This window comes from Chelonia mydas, chromosome 3 (genome assembly GCF_015237465.2).
Source record: "Chelonia mydas isolate rCheMyd1 chromosome 3, rCheMyd1.pri.v2, whole genome shotgun sequence".
NCBI lineage: Eukaryota > Metazoa > Chordata > Testudines > Cheloniidae > Chelonia > Chelonia mydas.
This window is the reverse complement of record NC_057851.1, coordinates 125,400,962-125,417,718: the sequence shown is the minus strand read 5'-3', so window position 1 is coordinate 125,417,718 and position 16,757 is coordinate 125,400,962. Positions and strand designations below refer to the sequence as shown.

The following is a 16,757-nucleotide window of genomic DNA, read 5'->3' as shown; positions in this document are numbered from 1 at the left end:
TGAGCTAACTGTTTTTTAAAAAAATATCAAGCAACTAAAAGGTTTCAGAGTAGCAGCTGTGTTAGTCTGTATCCACAAAAAGAAAAGAGTACTTGTGGCACAAGTACTCCTTTTCTTCAAGCAACTAAAAGAAACCAAGGTATGTCGGATGACTGCAAAAAGAAGAGGCCAATTTCTACGACAGGAACGTCAAACTGATGGACTTTAAGGATTCAAAAAAATTAAGTACAATATTTAATAAAACAATATAACACTAGCTAAATGATTTCACTTGCTCCCTTCCCAATTCTCTTTTTAAACTGAGAGGTTTTAAGAAAAATCACTATTACAGAACAGAACCATCTGATGGCATTGTTTGAGGGAGAAATTGGAAAGTGATGAACACCAACAATCCTTCCTTAAAGCTCTAAAAATAATTTCTGGAAAAACAATGCAGTATTGTCTATAACAAGGTTCAAAAAAGAACTAGATAAATTCATGGATGATAGGTCCATCAATGGCTATTAGCCTGGATGGACAGGGATGGTGTCCCTAGCCTCTGTTTGCCAGAAGCTGGGAATGGGCAACAGGGGATGGATCACTTGATGATTACCTGTTCTGTTCATTCCCCCTGGGGCACCGGTCACTGTTGAAATACAGGATATTGGGCTAGATGTACCTTTGGTCTGACCCAGTATAGCCGTGCTTATATTCTCATTTTAATTATGAATTGCCACACCAACAGCTTGTACACACTACGACTTATATTGGTAAAATTTATGTCAACCAGCAGTGTGAATAAGCCACGCCCCTGAGCAACGTAAGTTATACCGGCGACCGAAGCGCTGGTGTGGACAGTGGTATGTCAGTGGGAGATGGATTTATTACACTGATAGGAGAACTCTCTCTCATCAGCATAAACAGTCTTCACCAGACACACTGCAGCAGCACAGTGCAACTATGCCAATGTAGCGCTTCTAGTGTAGACTAGCCTCAAATTTGACGAACGGTCTATCTTGTCTAGTATCCCATCTACAACAACAGCTAGAACCAGATATATTAGCGGAAGATGCAAGAAAACTTTTAACAAACAAACATGGAATTACTTGCCCAAAGTAGTTAGTAGTAGGCATATGCTTAAGAACCTCAGGAGACATACCCCTTTAAAATTTTTATTTTGGTTCAATAGGACTTGACTTAGGCCTTGTTTACACTATCACTTTTGTCAGCAAAACTTGTCCCTCAGAGGTGTGAAAAAACACCCCTCAGAGCAACATAGGTTTCACCATAGGCGCCAACTCCATGGGTGCTCAAGGGCTGGAGATCCACGGGGAAAAATTGGTTGGTGCTCTGCACCCACCGGCAGCTCTCCGCCGTTCCCGCCCCAACTCACCTCCGCCTTGCCTCCTCCCCTGAGTGCGCCGCGTGCCCACTTTATCCCCCTAGCTCCCAGTGCTTGCGCTGCGAAACAGCTGTTTCGGGTGGCTGGGAGGGAGGGGGAAGGAGGGGGAACGTGGTGTGCTCGGGGAAGAGGCAGGGCTGGGGCAGGGGTTTGGGGAAAGGGATCCAATACTGGCACGTTACAGCGCTGAAACTTGCAGCGCTCAGGGGTGTGTTTTTTCACACCCCTGAACGAGAAAGTTGCAGCGCTGTAAAGGGCCAGTGTAGACAAGACCTTAGTTGTGTGCATTCCTGCAGACATCACTGAAGTCCTGCTTCTCAGAGGAGTAAACAAAAGCCAACCAGGCTGTTGTCCTCAAAAACTGAGAAATGATGGGCTGAAAAATGGCTGTTGCGCATTATTTTTGCTGAAACCTATGTTGTTCTCTCCATGTGCCTTTTAAACTCTGAGTCTGTTTTTCCTATTTTTTCTCCTTTTACTGTAAGACTTCAATCTTTAGTAGACAAAGGAAGTCAGGTGCCCAATTACGTCATTTCTCAGTCTGTAATAAAAACATTCGTTTAATTGATGTCGAACTTTCATGGCTAACCATACAAAGTAAATAGGATGAGAAAACATATTACAAAACATAATAAAAGTGCAACAACAGTTTTTCATTTTCAATCCATTGTCTAAAAACCTTTGGAAGCTTGAGGCAAAAGACACATAAAAATACAACAGTTATGAAACAGAAGACTTAAGATCATGAATTTTCCACTCAGATCTGTACAAATAGAGTCTTGCACTCATGCAGAGTCTCACTGAGTTCAATGGGATTCCACATAAGCAAATCCAGTTACAGAATTGGGTCCAAATCAGGGGGGAAAGAAATGATATTTTCTCACTCACAACTGGATAAAAGAAATACAATTCTCAAAAGTGCTTCCATTTATTTTTATTTATAGTTAGCTCAACAAGAATTGCCTAAACCTTCCTTTTATTTGCAAACAAAAAATCACAGTAAAATTATTCAATTTTATAACCATTTTTTTAAAAGTACGTAAATGATAGTTACTTTAACCTCTGAAGAAGCCTTGTATTAAGACCTAGGACTGTCGTGGAAGCAAAAGAATGTTCCCATATTTCTTAACCAGAACATTCGAAACTTAAATGGTTTTGCTTCGTCTTCTGATCATTAATAACTTTCACATGTATTCTTTTAACAATAAACGAAAAAACATTCAGTTATTTTTTTAAACTTAAAAAACGTAAAAGGTACTAAAATTCAACAGTATGTAGAAACATTACAACATTCTAATTTTCATGATTTCTGATTGATTCCTCACTAATTACATGTATATTGCCCACAGTATTTATCCTAAATGTGATACAGATGTGAGCCACTGAAACTTGGAATTAAAGAATTTAGATTTCCAAAATATAATTTTAAATGTCCTCAAATAATTAAGGTAGTTGTAGCATTGTCGGTCCCAGGACATTAGAAAGACAAAGTGGGTGAGGTAACATCTTTTATTGGACCAACTTCTGTTGGTGGGAGAGAGAAGCATTCAAACCACACAGAGCTTTTCTTCACGTCTGGGAAAGGTATTAATAAGAACATAAGAACAGCCATACTAGGTCAGACCAGTGGTCCATCTAGCCCAGTATCCTGTCTTACGACAGTGGCCAATGCCACGTACTTCAGAAGGAATGAACAGAACAGGCAATCATCGAGTGATCCTCTGTCACCCACTCCCAGCTTCTGGCAATCTGAGTTTAGGGACACTCGAGAATGAGGTTGCATCACTCTCTATCTAGGTTAATAGTCATTGGTGGACCTATCCCCCTGTTCTTTTTGAAACCCATTATAGTTTTGGCCTTCACAACATCCCCAGCAACATGTTCCACAGGTTGACTGTACATTCTGTGAAGAAGTACTTCTTCTTTTTGCTTTAAACCTGCTGCTTGTTAATTTAATTTAATTAATCAATTGGCTGCCCAATATACCAACCTCTTCATGAGTCACCCTAAAGAAGAACTGCTGGACTAATGCACCACAAAACCCGAGATACATGGATGATATTTTCATTCTCTGGACAGACAGCTTTAAATTCCTCATAGATTTCTACCACAACTTCAACTACCACCACCTGTCCATTAAACTCTCTCTGGAACATTCCCACACTAGCATCAATTTCCTAGACACCACGATCAGCTTCAACAATGGAACCCTAGAGGCAACCATATAAAAAGAAAAGGAGTACTTGTGGCACCTTAGAGACTAACCAATTTATTTGAGCATAAGCTTATATAAAACCATATAAAAGAAACCCATGGATCACCACACCTACCTTCATAGATCCAGTAATCTGCCCAAACTCATCAAGAAATCTGTTATCTACATCCAGGCACTCACACACCACAGAATATGCTCCAAGATGAAAGTCTGGGATATACACCTTAGCACACTCAAAACTGCCTTCACCAAACAAGGACACTTCACTAGAGAAGCAGATCACATCATGGAATGGGCCACCCAGATACCCCAAGAGAAACTCCTTTAATACAAAACTGAACCCTCCCCCCCACCACCACACAGCCCTAGTTGTCACATACCACCCCACACTGGAGCCCGTGCAGGGTATCATCACACAACCCATACTTGAGGGGATCCCCATCCAGAAATAAATCTTTCCTGAACCCCACACTTCTGGCCTTTAAACAACCCCACAACCTCTCCAAGATCACCACCAGAACCAAGCTCCCCACAGACCAGGACACATCAATGTAACACCAGACCCTGCCAGAACAAAGATGCAAACCCTACAGACATCTCTCCACTGCTACAATGATCAACACCCCCACCACACACCTTTCAAGGTCCATGGATCCTACACATGCCTATCACATGTGGTACACGTCATCCAGTGCACTAAATGCCCCAATAACAACTGTCACTACGCTCTGAAATGAACATACACAGGAAAATGATAAAAGACAAAAACACCCTATCATCTGTGGGTGAACACTTCTTGCAAAGCAATCACGCTGTTTCTGACCGATCAGTCCTCATCCTCAAAGGAAATCTGCACAACATTTTCAAAAGACATGCCTGGGAGCTTAAATTCATAACTCTGCTAAACACTAAAAATCATGGACTGAACAGCGACACTAGATTTATGACTTATTACAACAATCTGTAACCCACTAATCCGCTCTTTTTGTTCTATAACTGCAGAGGTGTTAATAAGCCACTCTACTTTGAATAGTCCCTTACAATATGTGCGAACTACTTATGCTAAACAATCTGTTCCGCCTTGCATTTTGCTGTGAGTCTGGAAGCACCTTTCCCAGACCTGAAGAAGAGCTCTCTGTGGCTCGAAAGCTTGACCCTCTCACCAACAGAAGTTGGTCCAATAAAATATATTACCTCACTCACCATATCTCTTAAATAATTCAAGTTATGTGGTCCAACCTGCATGCTCTAAAACTACCTGTCTCTGACACTGTGCAATGAATGCAGGGATAACCCTTACCTTTTCCGGACTCTAGCAGAACAGAATAAATATGTTGTCGAACAGGACGGTAGATAAGTGCCTGTCCAGGAAGTTCTGTATCAAGTTCATCTTCCAATGTATTGCTGCATTCAACCTCTCCTTTACTGAGGACATTGTACACCATATAATTTTCAGCTCTGACGTGTTGTTCTTTAGCTAGCTGTTCAAATGGGGAAGAAGTCATTTATTTTCTACTTTAAAATTAAGAAAACAAAAAATGGCAAAATTAACTTATTTATGAAATAAATATTTCCTCTGATCTCGGTGAAATGATGCCCAAGAAGGAAACAACTGATATTTCAAAATATCAGAATCCTACATTTTGCTTTAAGGAAAAGGGAAATAATATAATCTCATTGGTGTGTCATTTTTTTGTGGAGAGGACGAGTCCACATCCGTCATTCTCTTCCTATTATTCCCCCACTCTCCATGGCAATTAGTGCCAATGTCTTTGCTACCAGTAACTCCCATCAGAGAAAATCAGTACTACTCTTTCGTCAGCTGAGGCCTTGTCTTCACTGCTAAAAATGTGTATTTTTTTTAATTTGGGGGAACTAATGTGTGAGCTATCCCAAGGTGAAAACACAGAGAAGACAAAGCACTTTAGTTTTACTGTGCAGTAAACTGGGTGAGGTCAACCCCAGGCAGGGGTACAGTACTGACCTCACCTTTTTTAGCAGACAAGACAAGGCCTAAAGACTGTCACTGGAAAGCAACATACTACAAGGGGCCAAGCAACACTGCAACACTTCCAGTCTCTAAAAGCCTAGGAGCTCAGGGACCCACATTTAGAAGCAAGCTTTGCTGGTGCTAGACTAAGGGACCAGCATAGCTTGTTTTACAAAAACCATTTCAGGTTTTTCCCTGATTTGTACACTCAGAAAATAGCTATGTAAATTACAAAGCCATAGATGCCACAGTGAAACCTAACAGTAGCAATATTTCACATTTATATAGCATCTTTCATCCCAAAGGATCCACATACCACCACTGAAATGCAGCTATCTCAAGGGAACACCCTGGCAATCAATCAGTGCAGAGCACGCGGCACAACAGTGGGGAAGGAAAAATTTTGGCTAAGCAGAAAAGGACATAAAAATCTTTACTGTCCAAATAAAGTAAACAGGGCTTCAGTTTACAAAATCAACTCTATATTAAGTCAATAAATGAAGGGCTTGTATCAGGTTTTTTATAGCACTCATTGCTCTAGCAGTTAGCTACAGCACTCATTAGCATAGTGCTGATGGCTACTCCAGAAGAGGTGTTTACAGCTATTTTACCTATTTATATCCTCAACGAAGTAATAAATTTTATTCCAATAGCCCATTTTAGATGCTACAAAATTGGCACACTAATGGATACAAAATATGCTACACTAATAATATACTTCATTTTATTTCATTTTAGGCATATAGCTTGCATAGACATGAGTTCACAAATTTTGTGAAATTGCAAGTTTGGTTGCCACAATGTACCAGAAATCCATGATTTACAATACACTGAAAAGTAAAAACACAAGCTGGGCTCCATACTAACCATGGATACAAGTGTAATTGACACTGCATCCTGAAAAATGTTTCCACTGTATATAAATAGGCAGACCCAAGAGGTGCAAACTTTTCAAGACAAGCAGCACTGGGAGACAATGTACCCAGGCTGGAATTGAAGTATTTATGTGGACTTGTTTGCATTTAAGATGGCAGAGTTCTGTTCATTCCAAAATGTGAACAGTTGTATTTGCTTTGTCAATGTTCAAGCATGGAAAAACAAACCGTTTATCTACAAATTAGACGGTACGTTTTTTGGGGCAGGGACTTCTTTACTTAGGGTTTATAAAGAAACAACTACAACAGGGCCACAATCTTAAGCTGAGCTTCCAGACATTATCATTTATTAACTGATTTTATTACACTACCTCATCATCTTAGGAAACTGCATCCTTTCGCATTAAAGATCAAACCGAGGTAATGATCATGACGACACCTCAAGGTCCCTTCCAGCCCTACACTTCTATGATTCACGGTATGTTCCATAAGAGAAGGAATGTTAACTCTGATGTCCTGGCCATATTCCAACTTAGGGTATGTCTATATGTACAGCGCTACAGAGGCACAGATGTATCAATGCAGCTGCGCCGCTGCAGCGCATCTGGTGAAGACGTTCTATGCTGACAGGAAAGAGCTCTCCTGTTGGCATAAAAAAAATCACCTCCGCAAGCGGGAGAGAGCTTCTCCTGCCAAAATAGCACTGTGCACATGAATGCTTATGTCGGTGTAACTTATGTCGCTCAAAGGGGTGGAATATTCACACCACCTGAGCAACATAAGTATTGTCGACATAGGTTGCAGTGTAGACATAGCCCTAGATAATTAAATTTTACCTACCTAAATTTCCTTCACGCTTTCAATCAGAAACAGTATTCTTCTTCATTTTGACTTTACCACTCTAACAGGAGTCATTACAATCAATTATATGTGGATGTGTATCTTTAAACAGCTGCTATATTTTAACTCAGTGATGGCTGCATTTTAAAGGTGGACTAAGTGAATACTGTGTAGTTTTTATTTCAGTTTGTAAGTTTGGAATCTTTTGGGATGGAAATCATAATGTAAATATAAATATACTTTCAAATTATACTCAGAGAGACTTTTTTTAAGATAATTAAGAGAGGTAGAAAGAGAGATCCTATGTTCAAAGCCTATGGGCACCTAACAAAATATGGCTCTTAAATTAGATCCTACACACAATTTCTAAAGGGGCATTTTCTTGAAGTCTCGAAGTTCTCTCTTAATACATTTTCATAGATTTAACATTGTCATGTAAATGAAAAGTCTTACAAAATATATTAGAGAATTTATGTCTCTGTGTTTCTGGTTACCAAAAAAAAAAGACTTGGTTCATTCAAGGAAAAAGACTACTCTTAGCTTGATCCTGAAGTACCATTGCCTGTAGAACTCCAGACCATTTCAGGATCAGCCTTAACATTCAGTAAGGAAAATAATATTTTGCTCAGAAAAAAAAGATATATATGAGTCCACTTATTATCACGTGTCAGTAAACGTTTACAGCAAAAGGGTGATGGCGAAGCTTTAAGAGATGAGATACCTGAAAGATCTCCTGATCTGGACATATGGCTGCTTCTTGCTTGACCAGGTGTATTTGAGAATTTGATACACCGGGAGGAAGCCATGGAGACTGTTGGCCAGGCAAGATATAGGACTCCACTCCCCTATAAAGCAATTTCTTGTCAGATGCCAAAGGTAGCATTTCTTCCAAGTCTTTCAGGCTACCATAAGAGCATGGAACTCTTGATATGTAGCTTGCTACAGCTAGAATTGTGTTAGCCCTTTTGTCATAGCTCTGGCTCTTTGGAGGACATGAAGCTACACATTTCTGCCAGAAACCCTCCAAAATGTCTTCTGGAACTATATCATTCCCAAGCAGGCAAGCAAAAAGAGGGAGGTCTGTTATGTTGAGGCCCAGTGCATGACAGAGGTTCTCTCTAGAGTACATAACAGTGACCATCCTGTCCAAGCAGAGCTTATCAATAGAAAAATAGGGAGAGGTGTTATAGATGAGGTAGTCGGTATCTTGTCCAAGAATTCCCATGCAATTATTTTGCAGCCCATAAGAGGCCACCTCATAGTCCGCCTCTTGCAATGAACATATTGTTTCTTGACCAAGAGACTTTAAGGCAAAGCGTGTAAAAGTTGCCAACCCTGAAGGAATAAAGAACATCCCTCTCCCTGGTTGTTGTCTATAGGACTTGAGGAACTGAAAGATTCTGGCTATTTCTTTGTTGTTCTTCAATCTTCGTTTGACCCATTCATCTCTCTTTTTCTGCTCTACCACACCATCAAAGCAGAACACCAACTTGATATCAGCTGCCATAAAAGCTTTAATAAAATCCTGCAAATTAGCAAGGTACTCTTGCCACTGGCCACCACAGACCCAGGATTCTGGTGTGTACCAGTGTCGAATACAACCCATGGCATCTACCACAATTACAGGAGGGGAGTCAGGATGACTGATGTGATGTTTTTCTGCCATTTCCTTCAGATTCACCATTGTACATGCATCAGGGCAAGTGTTTGCCACAAACCACTGCAAACCTTTAATGCCCATAGTTGATCTCTTTTTAAGCCGAATTCTCTGAGCAATCTGAAAAAGGAAAAACAAAACAAAAATGTTCTAAACCACAATATTAAGAGAGAAGCAATGTTCAATGGTTAGACAAGGGAACTGGGAGTTCAGCGAATGGGGTTCTGTTTCTAGTTTTGCTCATGATTCCTTGTGTTATCTTAGGCCTTAGCTCTCTAAACCTGTTTTTCCATCTCTAAACTGGGGATAAAACCTTTGTGATGCATTCTGCCTTCCATCTTTAGCTCTCACTATATAAGCACAAAACATTATAATCTATGCTAAAAGTACTATTTTAAAAAATCAAGATGAACAAAGCTCAAATAAACGGATTTATTTTTAATACAAAAACACAAAGTCTACTTTAAAAATTCAGTGTGTTTGTTTATAGGGACTCAAACAGATATTGATAGTAAAAAGTGTGTAACTTTTCCCATGCCAATGGGGTTTACAACATAGAGACTACTAGCTTAACTTTCAGGGGCCCTCAGCACTCACAACTCTAACTGAAGTCAGTGGAAACAGGGGCTCAACAACTATTAAAATCAGCCCACAGCCTTGATCCTACAATTGGATCCATGCAGGCAAATCTCCATGCCTACTTGAAGCTTCAGTATAGTCAATGGTCCATCCTCATGAATCCAACTGCAAGACTGAGACCCATATTTCTGCATGCTGTTTTAGTTGCTTCCATTGTATTTTGATTTTAAAATCTTATGCATTTTACTATCATGTATTTTCAAGACTCAAAAGCTTAATTTCAGAACACATTTAAATAATTATGTCCCTAGTTATATGTAGTAAGTTTATGATAACTTGACTGTTAAAAGGATTAACACTTTTAAGTGGTCACTATAATGCGTGTTCATTTTGAATCAATTAATCTAAATAGAAAAAATGATACATACTGACTACAATCTTAATACAAGGAAGGGATTAAATCAGATTTTTCTGTATTAAAAAACTGCCAAATGATAATAGAAATATGGATTCCCCCATCATTTTCTGTGTTCCCCCATCATGCAAAGGAACCCAAGTTATATATTGTGAAAATAAGTATGGGAGAAGAGTTAAAATTAAAACCTTCAACCACCTCCATTTTTGTTGACAGAAATCCCTGCTCATATTAAATGATTTACATAGCTTTAATGATAGCTGTCTTTTTCTACTAATACAAAGGCTTTTTATTTCAAAGGATTTTCTAACAAAACCTGCTGGTGGCAATACAGAATTTTTTATGCAGCGAGACAAGCTTGTTTTTCTTTTTACTTTGACTTTATTCAAAATTGTCCCCTCCTTTCTCACACAAACAGTGAGGAAATTCACTGCCTGTTTTAATTAAGCAAGTACAAGTATTCCTGTCTTTCACACTGCTCATTTCTCACATTTTGAATTACAAACTACCTCAGGAGTGTTTAAAAAAAAAGGAATTGAATACGAAAAGTATCATGAATTTACAACTCTGAAAGGTGCCTATGAGCCTTTCTTCCTCCTCAGAGTTGTAACACCCTTCACATGCAGTTTTCAAACACCTTCTTCAGTGTGAAGTGAGATGAAATGTTTAAAGCAATCTAGAACTACACTGTGGATATTACCTTTTGTAAAAATAGAAATATTATCCCCGTCACTACTGCACAGGTGTATACAGTACAGGGTTGCTTTCCCAAGCACTATTTCTAGGGCCATGTGGGTGTCCTTCAAATTCCATCTGTGTGTGTCATAAAACAGAGGTTTTCACTCAGTTGCACCTGTGATCACGAGAGGAGTCACACATCTCTTTAGATTGAGGACTGGTGTATACAACTGCACCATAAAGAGTTCCTTAAAAGGAAGTTATCACATTTCTATGGAGACCCAGCAACAGTTGGACTTGTGAACTGAGAGAACCCCTCCACCACCTAGGTACTGTTGTTTGCAGCTACACCAAGTGATGTGGTGAGGTCTGCCACTGGGTTTTTGAAAGGAACCCACATGGTTTCTGCAGAAATGCACTGGGTCCAAGCAACAGTTTTAGCTATGAAGATCCAGGAAAAGGAGACACTCTCTCCCCATCCAGGTGCTGAAGGAAGAAGCTGCACTAAATAATTTAGAAGCAGCACTATCTAAAGGTGATGCAAATACTCTCCAGCCTTCATGGATATATCAATATCTGAAACATTCTCTCACATAACTAAGGCCAAACTATACTAGGGACATTTTCACAAAACTTCCCACTATTGCCTGTACTAGTTCAGTAACATCAATAACAGCAATGCTGGGGAACCTAGCATAGACAGACTGCTGGCTGTCATCAGTATTTTCAGCACTATCATTTAACCATACTCAAAGCAGATGTAATCAACACAATGCTATTTTTGTGCATTAATTTTAGTGCTGTTGAAAGATAACAGACAGTACCGGAGGTTTAAGTCTTCTTTTCAACCACAGAACAGCTACAGCCTGAGCAACAGCAGCAGTGCAAGCTTCCTGCATTGCCCCACCTCTCCAATGGGCCTTAACCATGACCTGACAGATCACCTCTAATAAATCTGTTACTCTCTAAGGTGCCACAAGTACTCCTTTTCTTTTTGCGAATACAGACTAACACGGCTGCTACTCTGAAACCTCTAAGAGGTAAGACAGTTCAGTCTCCAGGTGCATTCAGTCCTCAAACTCCCTGCTGAGACTGACAAGGGTATCAATTTGGGGTTGTCTACATCAGAGATTCTCACCAGACCTCAGGGCTTCTGCCCTGTAGAACACCAGGGCTTGTGGCTCTGGATTTCAGCCCCACAGGGGGCAAGGAGGCTCAGAGCTTCTGGCTTTTGGGGGGAGGGGGAGGATTCTGGGGCTTGGGACTCTGGGTTTCAGCCTCGTGGCTCCAGGCTTCTGCCCCACGGGAGCACCAGGGCTCATGTTTCCGGGCTTCAGCCCCACAGCTCCGGGCTTCAGTCATGGGGCCTCGCAGACCCCTGGTTGAGAAGCGATGGTCCACATAACAAAATCTGATCATGTTTAAACACAACTGTGAACAATAAAATAAGATATGATAATGACCATGACTAAGTCATCAGTGTAGACCAGGACAAATCATGCTCAGCTTCACGTCAAATAACAGGATACTGAACCTGTTTTTTCCTGGGCTACATTAAACACTAAATTATCGTCAAAATCTAACTCAATCATTTACAATCATGTTTAAATGTAACATTTTGTAATGTAGACAAAAAACTTAAGTGTTAAATATGATGTTTTTTCTGAGGCTTGTGGGATCTGGGCTGAGACCACTAAATTACTTTATGTGGTTCAGATAGCCCTCACTTTTAAATAATTTTTGAACATTAATGACCTAGGCTAACTTACAACTAAGAGACGAATGTTTCTATATTCTATAGCCAATCTTGTGAGCCACTAGTCCCCCTAAAAAACAAGAAAACGGATCCTGAATCTGTCAGTTATTCAGGTTCAGTAGCAGATTATTACACAAGCAGACCCACTGATTTCAAGACTACTTAACCTGAATAAATGTAGCAAAATTGGGTCACAAATGCTTTGTTCTAAAATTCTGGGTAGATTTCTAACAGCCTTTCCATCCTCAACAACAGAAAATACATACACAAATATCATTTGTTTACACTGAACACAAAATAAATCTATACATTTATTTTTAACATTATTTCCTCAGGTAATTAACAAGTTAACTGCTATCGAAAATACAATGTTCAGCCTATCATGGTGTCCTGATTACCAAAATATCAAGAGTGTACACCTGAATGGAAGCTCTCCTATTCTCCAAGGAGCAATATAATCAGAACTATTTTTTGCTTCATGTTTTGTATATAGATACAGATGCGCATGGCCCACCCTTATTTTGGAATGGTGGCAAATCATCAGTCAGATATAACCTACGTGTATGTCAGCACCAAACAGCTAACCTATCATTACGCAAATTTTATTAGACTCATAGCTAAAGTGCAGTCTGTCAGTAGCTGAGAAAAGCCTGCCATTCAACAATTAGACATTATGCTGCTAGATGGCAAAAATATTTAAAATAAGTATTTCCAGCCCCCATCAGACTCCTCCATCCAAGGCACACAGAATGAAGCCTTGTCTACACTATGGGCACTACGGCAGCTATGCCTTTATAGTCTCACAGCATAGACTCTTCTTACAGTGATGGAATGGGTTTTTCCACCACTGTAGGTCAGTGGTTCTGAACCAGGGGTATATGTGCCCCTGGGAGTTCGCAGAGGTCTTCCAGGGGATACATCAACTCATCTAGATATTTGCCTGTCTTTACAACAGGCTACATAAAAAGCACTAGCGAACTCATCTTCTCTTCCAAATGCAAACAGATGGAGATCATACCAAAAGGACTGAAGGTAAAAAATCCATTACAATCTACATACCACACAGACTATGCTGACAGATTGTGCCACACACTCTCAAAGAAACTGCGGAACCACCTGATCAACATCCTATACAGCAAACAGGGAAAGATTAAGAATGAGTTCTCAAAACTGGATACTCTCATAAAAAACCAATCTTCCACACAAACTTCCTCGTGGCTGGACTTTACAAAAACTAGACAAGCCATTTACAACACACACTTTGCTTCTCTACAAAAGAAAAAGGACACTAAATTATCTAAACTACTACATGTCACAAGGGGCCACAACAGTGGTTCCCTTAACCCACCCAGCAATATTGTTAATCTATCCAGCTATAGCTATACTCTAAACCCAGCAGAAAAATCTGTCGTATCTCGGGGCCTCTCCTTCTGTCCCTCCACCCCCACAAACATGATACAGTTCTGTGGTGACCTAGAATAATATTTTCGACGTCTCCGACTCAAGGAATATTTCCAACACACCTCTGAACAGCACAGAGACCTTCCTACCAACACTACAAAAAGAAGGATTCTGGGTGGACTCCTCCTGAAGATCGAAACAACAGACTGGACTTCTACATAGAATGCTTCCGCTGACGTGCATGGGCTGAAATTGTGGAAAAGCAACACCACTTGCCCCATAACCTCTGCCGTGCAGAACACAGTGCCATCCACTGCCTCAGAAACAACTTTGACATCATAATCAAAAAGGCTGACAAAGGAGGTGCTGTCGTCATCATGAATAGGTCAGAATGTGAACAAGAGGCTGCTAGGCAGCTCTCCAACACCACATTCTACAAGCCATTACCCTCTGATCCCACTCAGGGTTACCAAAAGAAACTACACCATCTGCTCAAGAAACTCCCTGAAAAAGCACAAGAGCAAATCTGCACAGATACACCCCTAGAATGCCGAGCAGGGGTATTCTATCTGCTACCCAAGATCCATAAACCTGGAAATCCTGGATGCCGCACTATCTCAGGCATTGGCACCTTGACAGCAGGATTGTCTGGCTATGTAGACTCTCTCCTCAGGCCCTACGCTACCAGCACTCCCAGCTATCTTCGAGACACCAATGACTTCCTGAGGAAACTACAATCCATCAGTGATCTTCCTGAAAACACCATCCTAGCCACTATGGCTGTAGAAGCCCTCTACACATTCCAGACAAAGATGGACTACAAGCCATTAGAAACAGTATCCCCGATAATGTCACAGCAAACCTGGTGGATGAACTTTGTGACTTTGTCCTCACCCATAACTATTTCACATTTGGGGACAATGTATACCTTCAAATCAGCGGCACTGCTATGGGTACCCGCATGGCCCCATAATATGCCAACATTTTTATGGCTGACTTAGAACAACGCTTCCTCTCGTCCCCTAATGCCCCTACTCTACTTGCGCTACATTGATGACATCATCATCATCTGGACCCATGGAAAAGAAGCCCTTGAGGAATTCCACCACGATTTCAACAATTTCCATCCCACCATCAACCTCAGCCTGGACCAGTCCACACAAGAAATCCACTTCCTGGACTCTATAGTGCTAATAAGCGATGGTCACATAAACACCACCCTATACCAGAAACCTACTGATCGCTATACTTACCTACATGCCTCCAGCTTTCGTCCAGACCACACCACACGATCCATTGTCTACAGCCAAGCTCTACGATACAACCGCATTTGCTCCAACCCCTCAGACAGAGACACACACCTACAAGATCTCTATCAAGCGTTCTTACAACTACAATACCCACCTGCTGAAATGAAGAAACAGATTGACAGAGCCAGAAGTGTACCCGGAAGTTACCTACTACAGGACAGGCCTAACAAAGAAAATAACAGAACGCCACTAGCCGTCACCTTCAGCCCCCAACTAAAACCTCTCCAGTGCATCATCAAAGATCTACAACCTATCCTGAAGGATGACCCCTCACTCTCACAGATCTTGGGAGACAGGCCAGTCCTTGCTTACAGACAGCCCCCCAACCTGAAGCAAATACTCACCAGCAACCACACATCACACAACAAAAACACTAACCCAGGAACCTATCCTTGCAACAAAGCCCGTTGTCAACTCTGTCCACATATCTATTCAGGGGACACCATCACAGGGCCTAACCACATCAGCCACCCTAACAGAGGCTCGTTCACCTGCACATCTACCAATGTGATATATGCCATCATGTGCCAGCAATGCCCCTCTGCCATATACACTGGCCAAACCAGACAGTCTCTACGTAAAAGAATAAATGGACACAAATCAGATGTCAAGAATTATAACATTCAAAAACCAGTCGCAGAACACTTCAATCTGTCTGGTCACTCGATTACAGACCTAAAAGTGGCAATATTACAAAAAAAAATTTAAAAAACAGACTCCAACGAGAGACTGCTGAATTGGAATTAATTTGCAAACTGGACACCATTAAATTAGGCTTGAATAAAGACTGGGAGTGGATGTGTCATTACATATTTTCCCATGTTTATTCCCCCCCCCCCCCCCCCGTACTGTTCCTCACACCTTCTTGTCAACTGCTGGAAATGGTCCATCTTGATTATCACAAAAGGTTTTTTTTCTCTCCTGTTGGTAATAGCTCACCTTACCTGATCACTCTCTTTACAGCGTGTATGGTAACACCCATTGTTTCATGTTCTCTGTACATATAAAATCCCCCTACTGTATTTTCCACTGTATGCATCCGATGAAGTGAACTGTAGTTCATGAAAGCTTATGGTCAAACACATTTGTTAGTCTCTAAGGTGCCACAAGTACTCCTTTTCTTTTTTCAGTACAAACTAAAATGTCATACAGACAATGATTTGTTTATACTGTTCTATATACTGTATCAGCAGTTCTCAAACTGTGGGCAAGTTTGTTTTAATGGGGTCCTCAGGGCCAGTGTTAGATTCACTGGAGCCCAGGGCAGAAAGCTGAAGCCTGAGCCTTGCAGCATGGGGCTGAAACCAAAGCCCAAGTTTTTCAGTGAAGTGAAATTTGGGGTATGTAAGACAAATCAGACTCCTGAAAGGGATGCAGTAGTCTGGAAAAGCTGAGAACCACTGCTGTAGGTAACCCAGGTCCGAGTGGTCTTCCATCAACCTAGCCACATCAACACCAGTGGTTAAGTTGGGATAGCCAGAGCACTTGGAAGCATGAATCTTTCACTCCCCCACCAGCCCCGGAGTGACACACTTATGTTGATCTACATTTTAAGTGCAGATCAGGCCTGAGGGAATAGGCAGCCGGTCTACGCCGTCCTGCGCATTGTGTGGTCATTTACACTAGCAAAAAATAGGTGTAAACCATAACCATTCTTACT

At 40.9% G+C, this 16,757-nt stretch overlaps 1 protein-coding gene across 22 annotated transcripts in view; it reads right to left on the bottom strand.

The window, feature by feature from the left end:
- Positions 1-16,757, bottom strand: part of FAM120B (family with sequence similarity 120B) — a 103,777-nt gene that overhangs the window by 86,221 nt on the left and 799 nt on the right. For 21 of the 22 annotated variants that reach the window (XR_005224775.2, XR_005224776.2, XR_005224777.1 and 18 more), the window contains exons 2-3: positions 8,023-9,078; positions 4,897-5,077 (exon numbers count right to left, since the gene is read on the bottom strand). Coding sequence is in view for 19 of the 22 variants with exons in the window: in XM_043543259.1 (XP_043399194.1) it covers positions 4,897-5,077; positions 8,023-9,042 (1,201 nt within the window). In the remaining 3 variants the exon portion in view is untranslated. Of the gene's footprint in view, positions 1-4,896; positions 5,078-8,022; positions 9,079-16,041; positions 16,066-16,757 lie in introns of those variants that run through there. The other variant, XM_043543250.1, reaches the window with a different exon arrangement.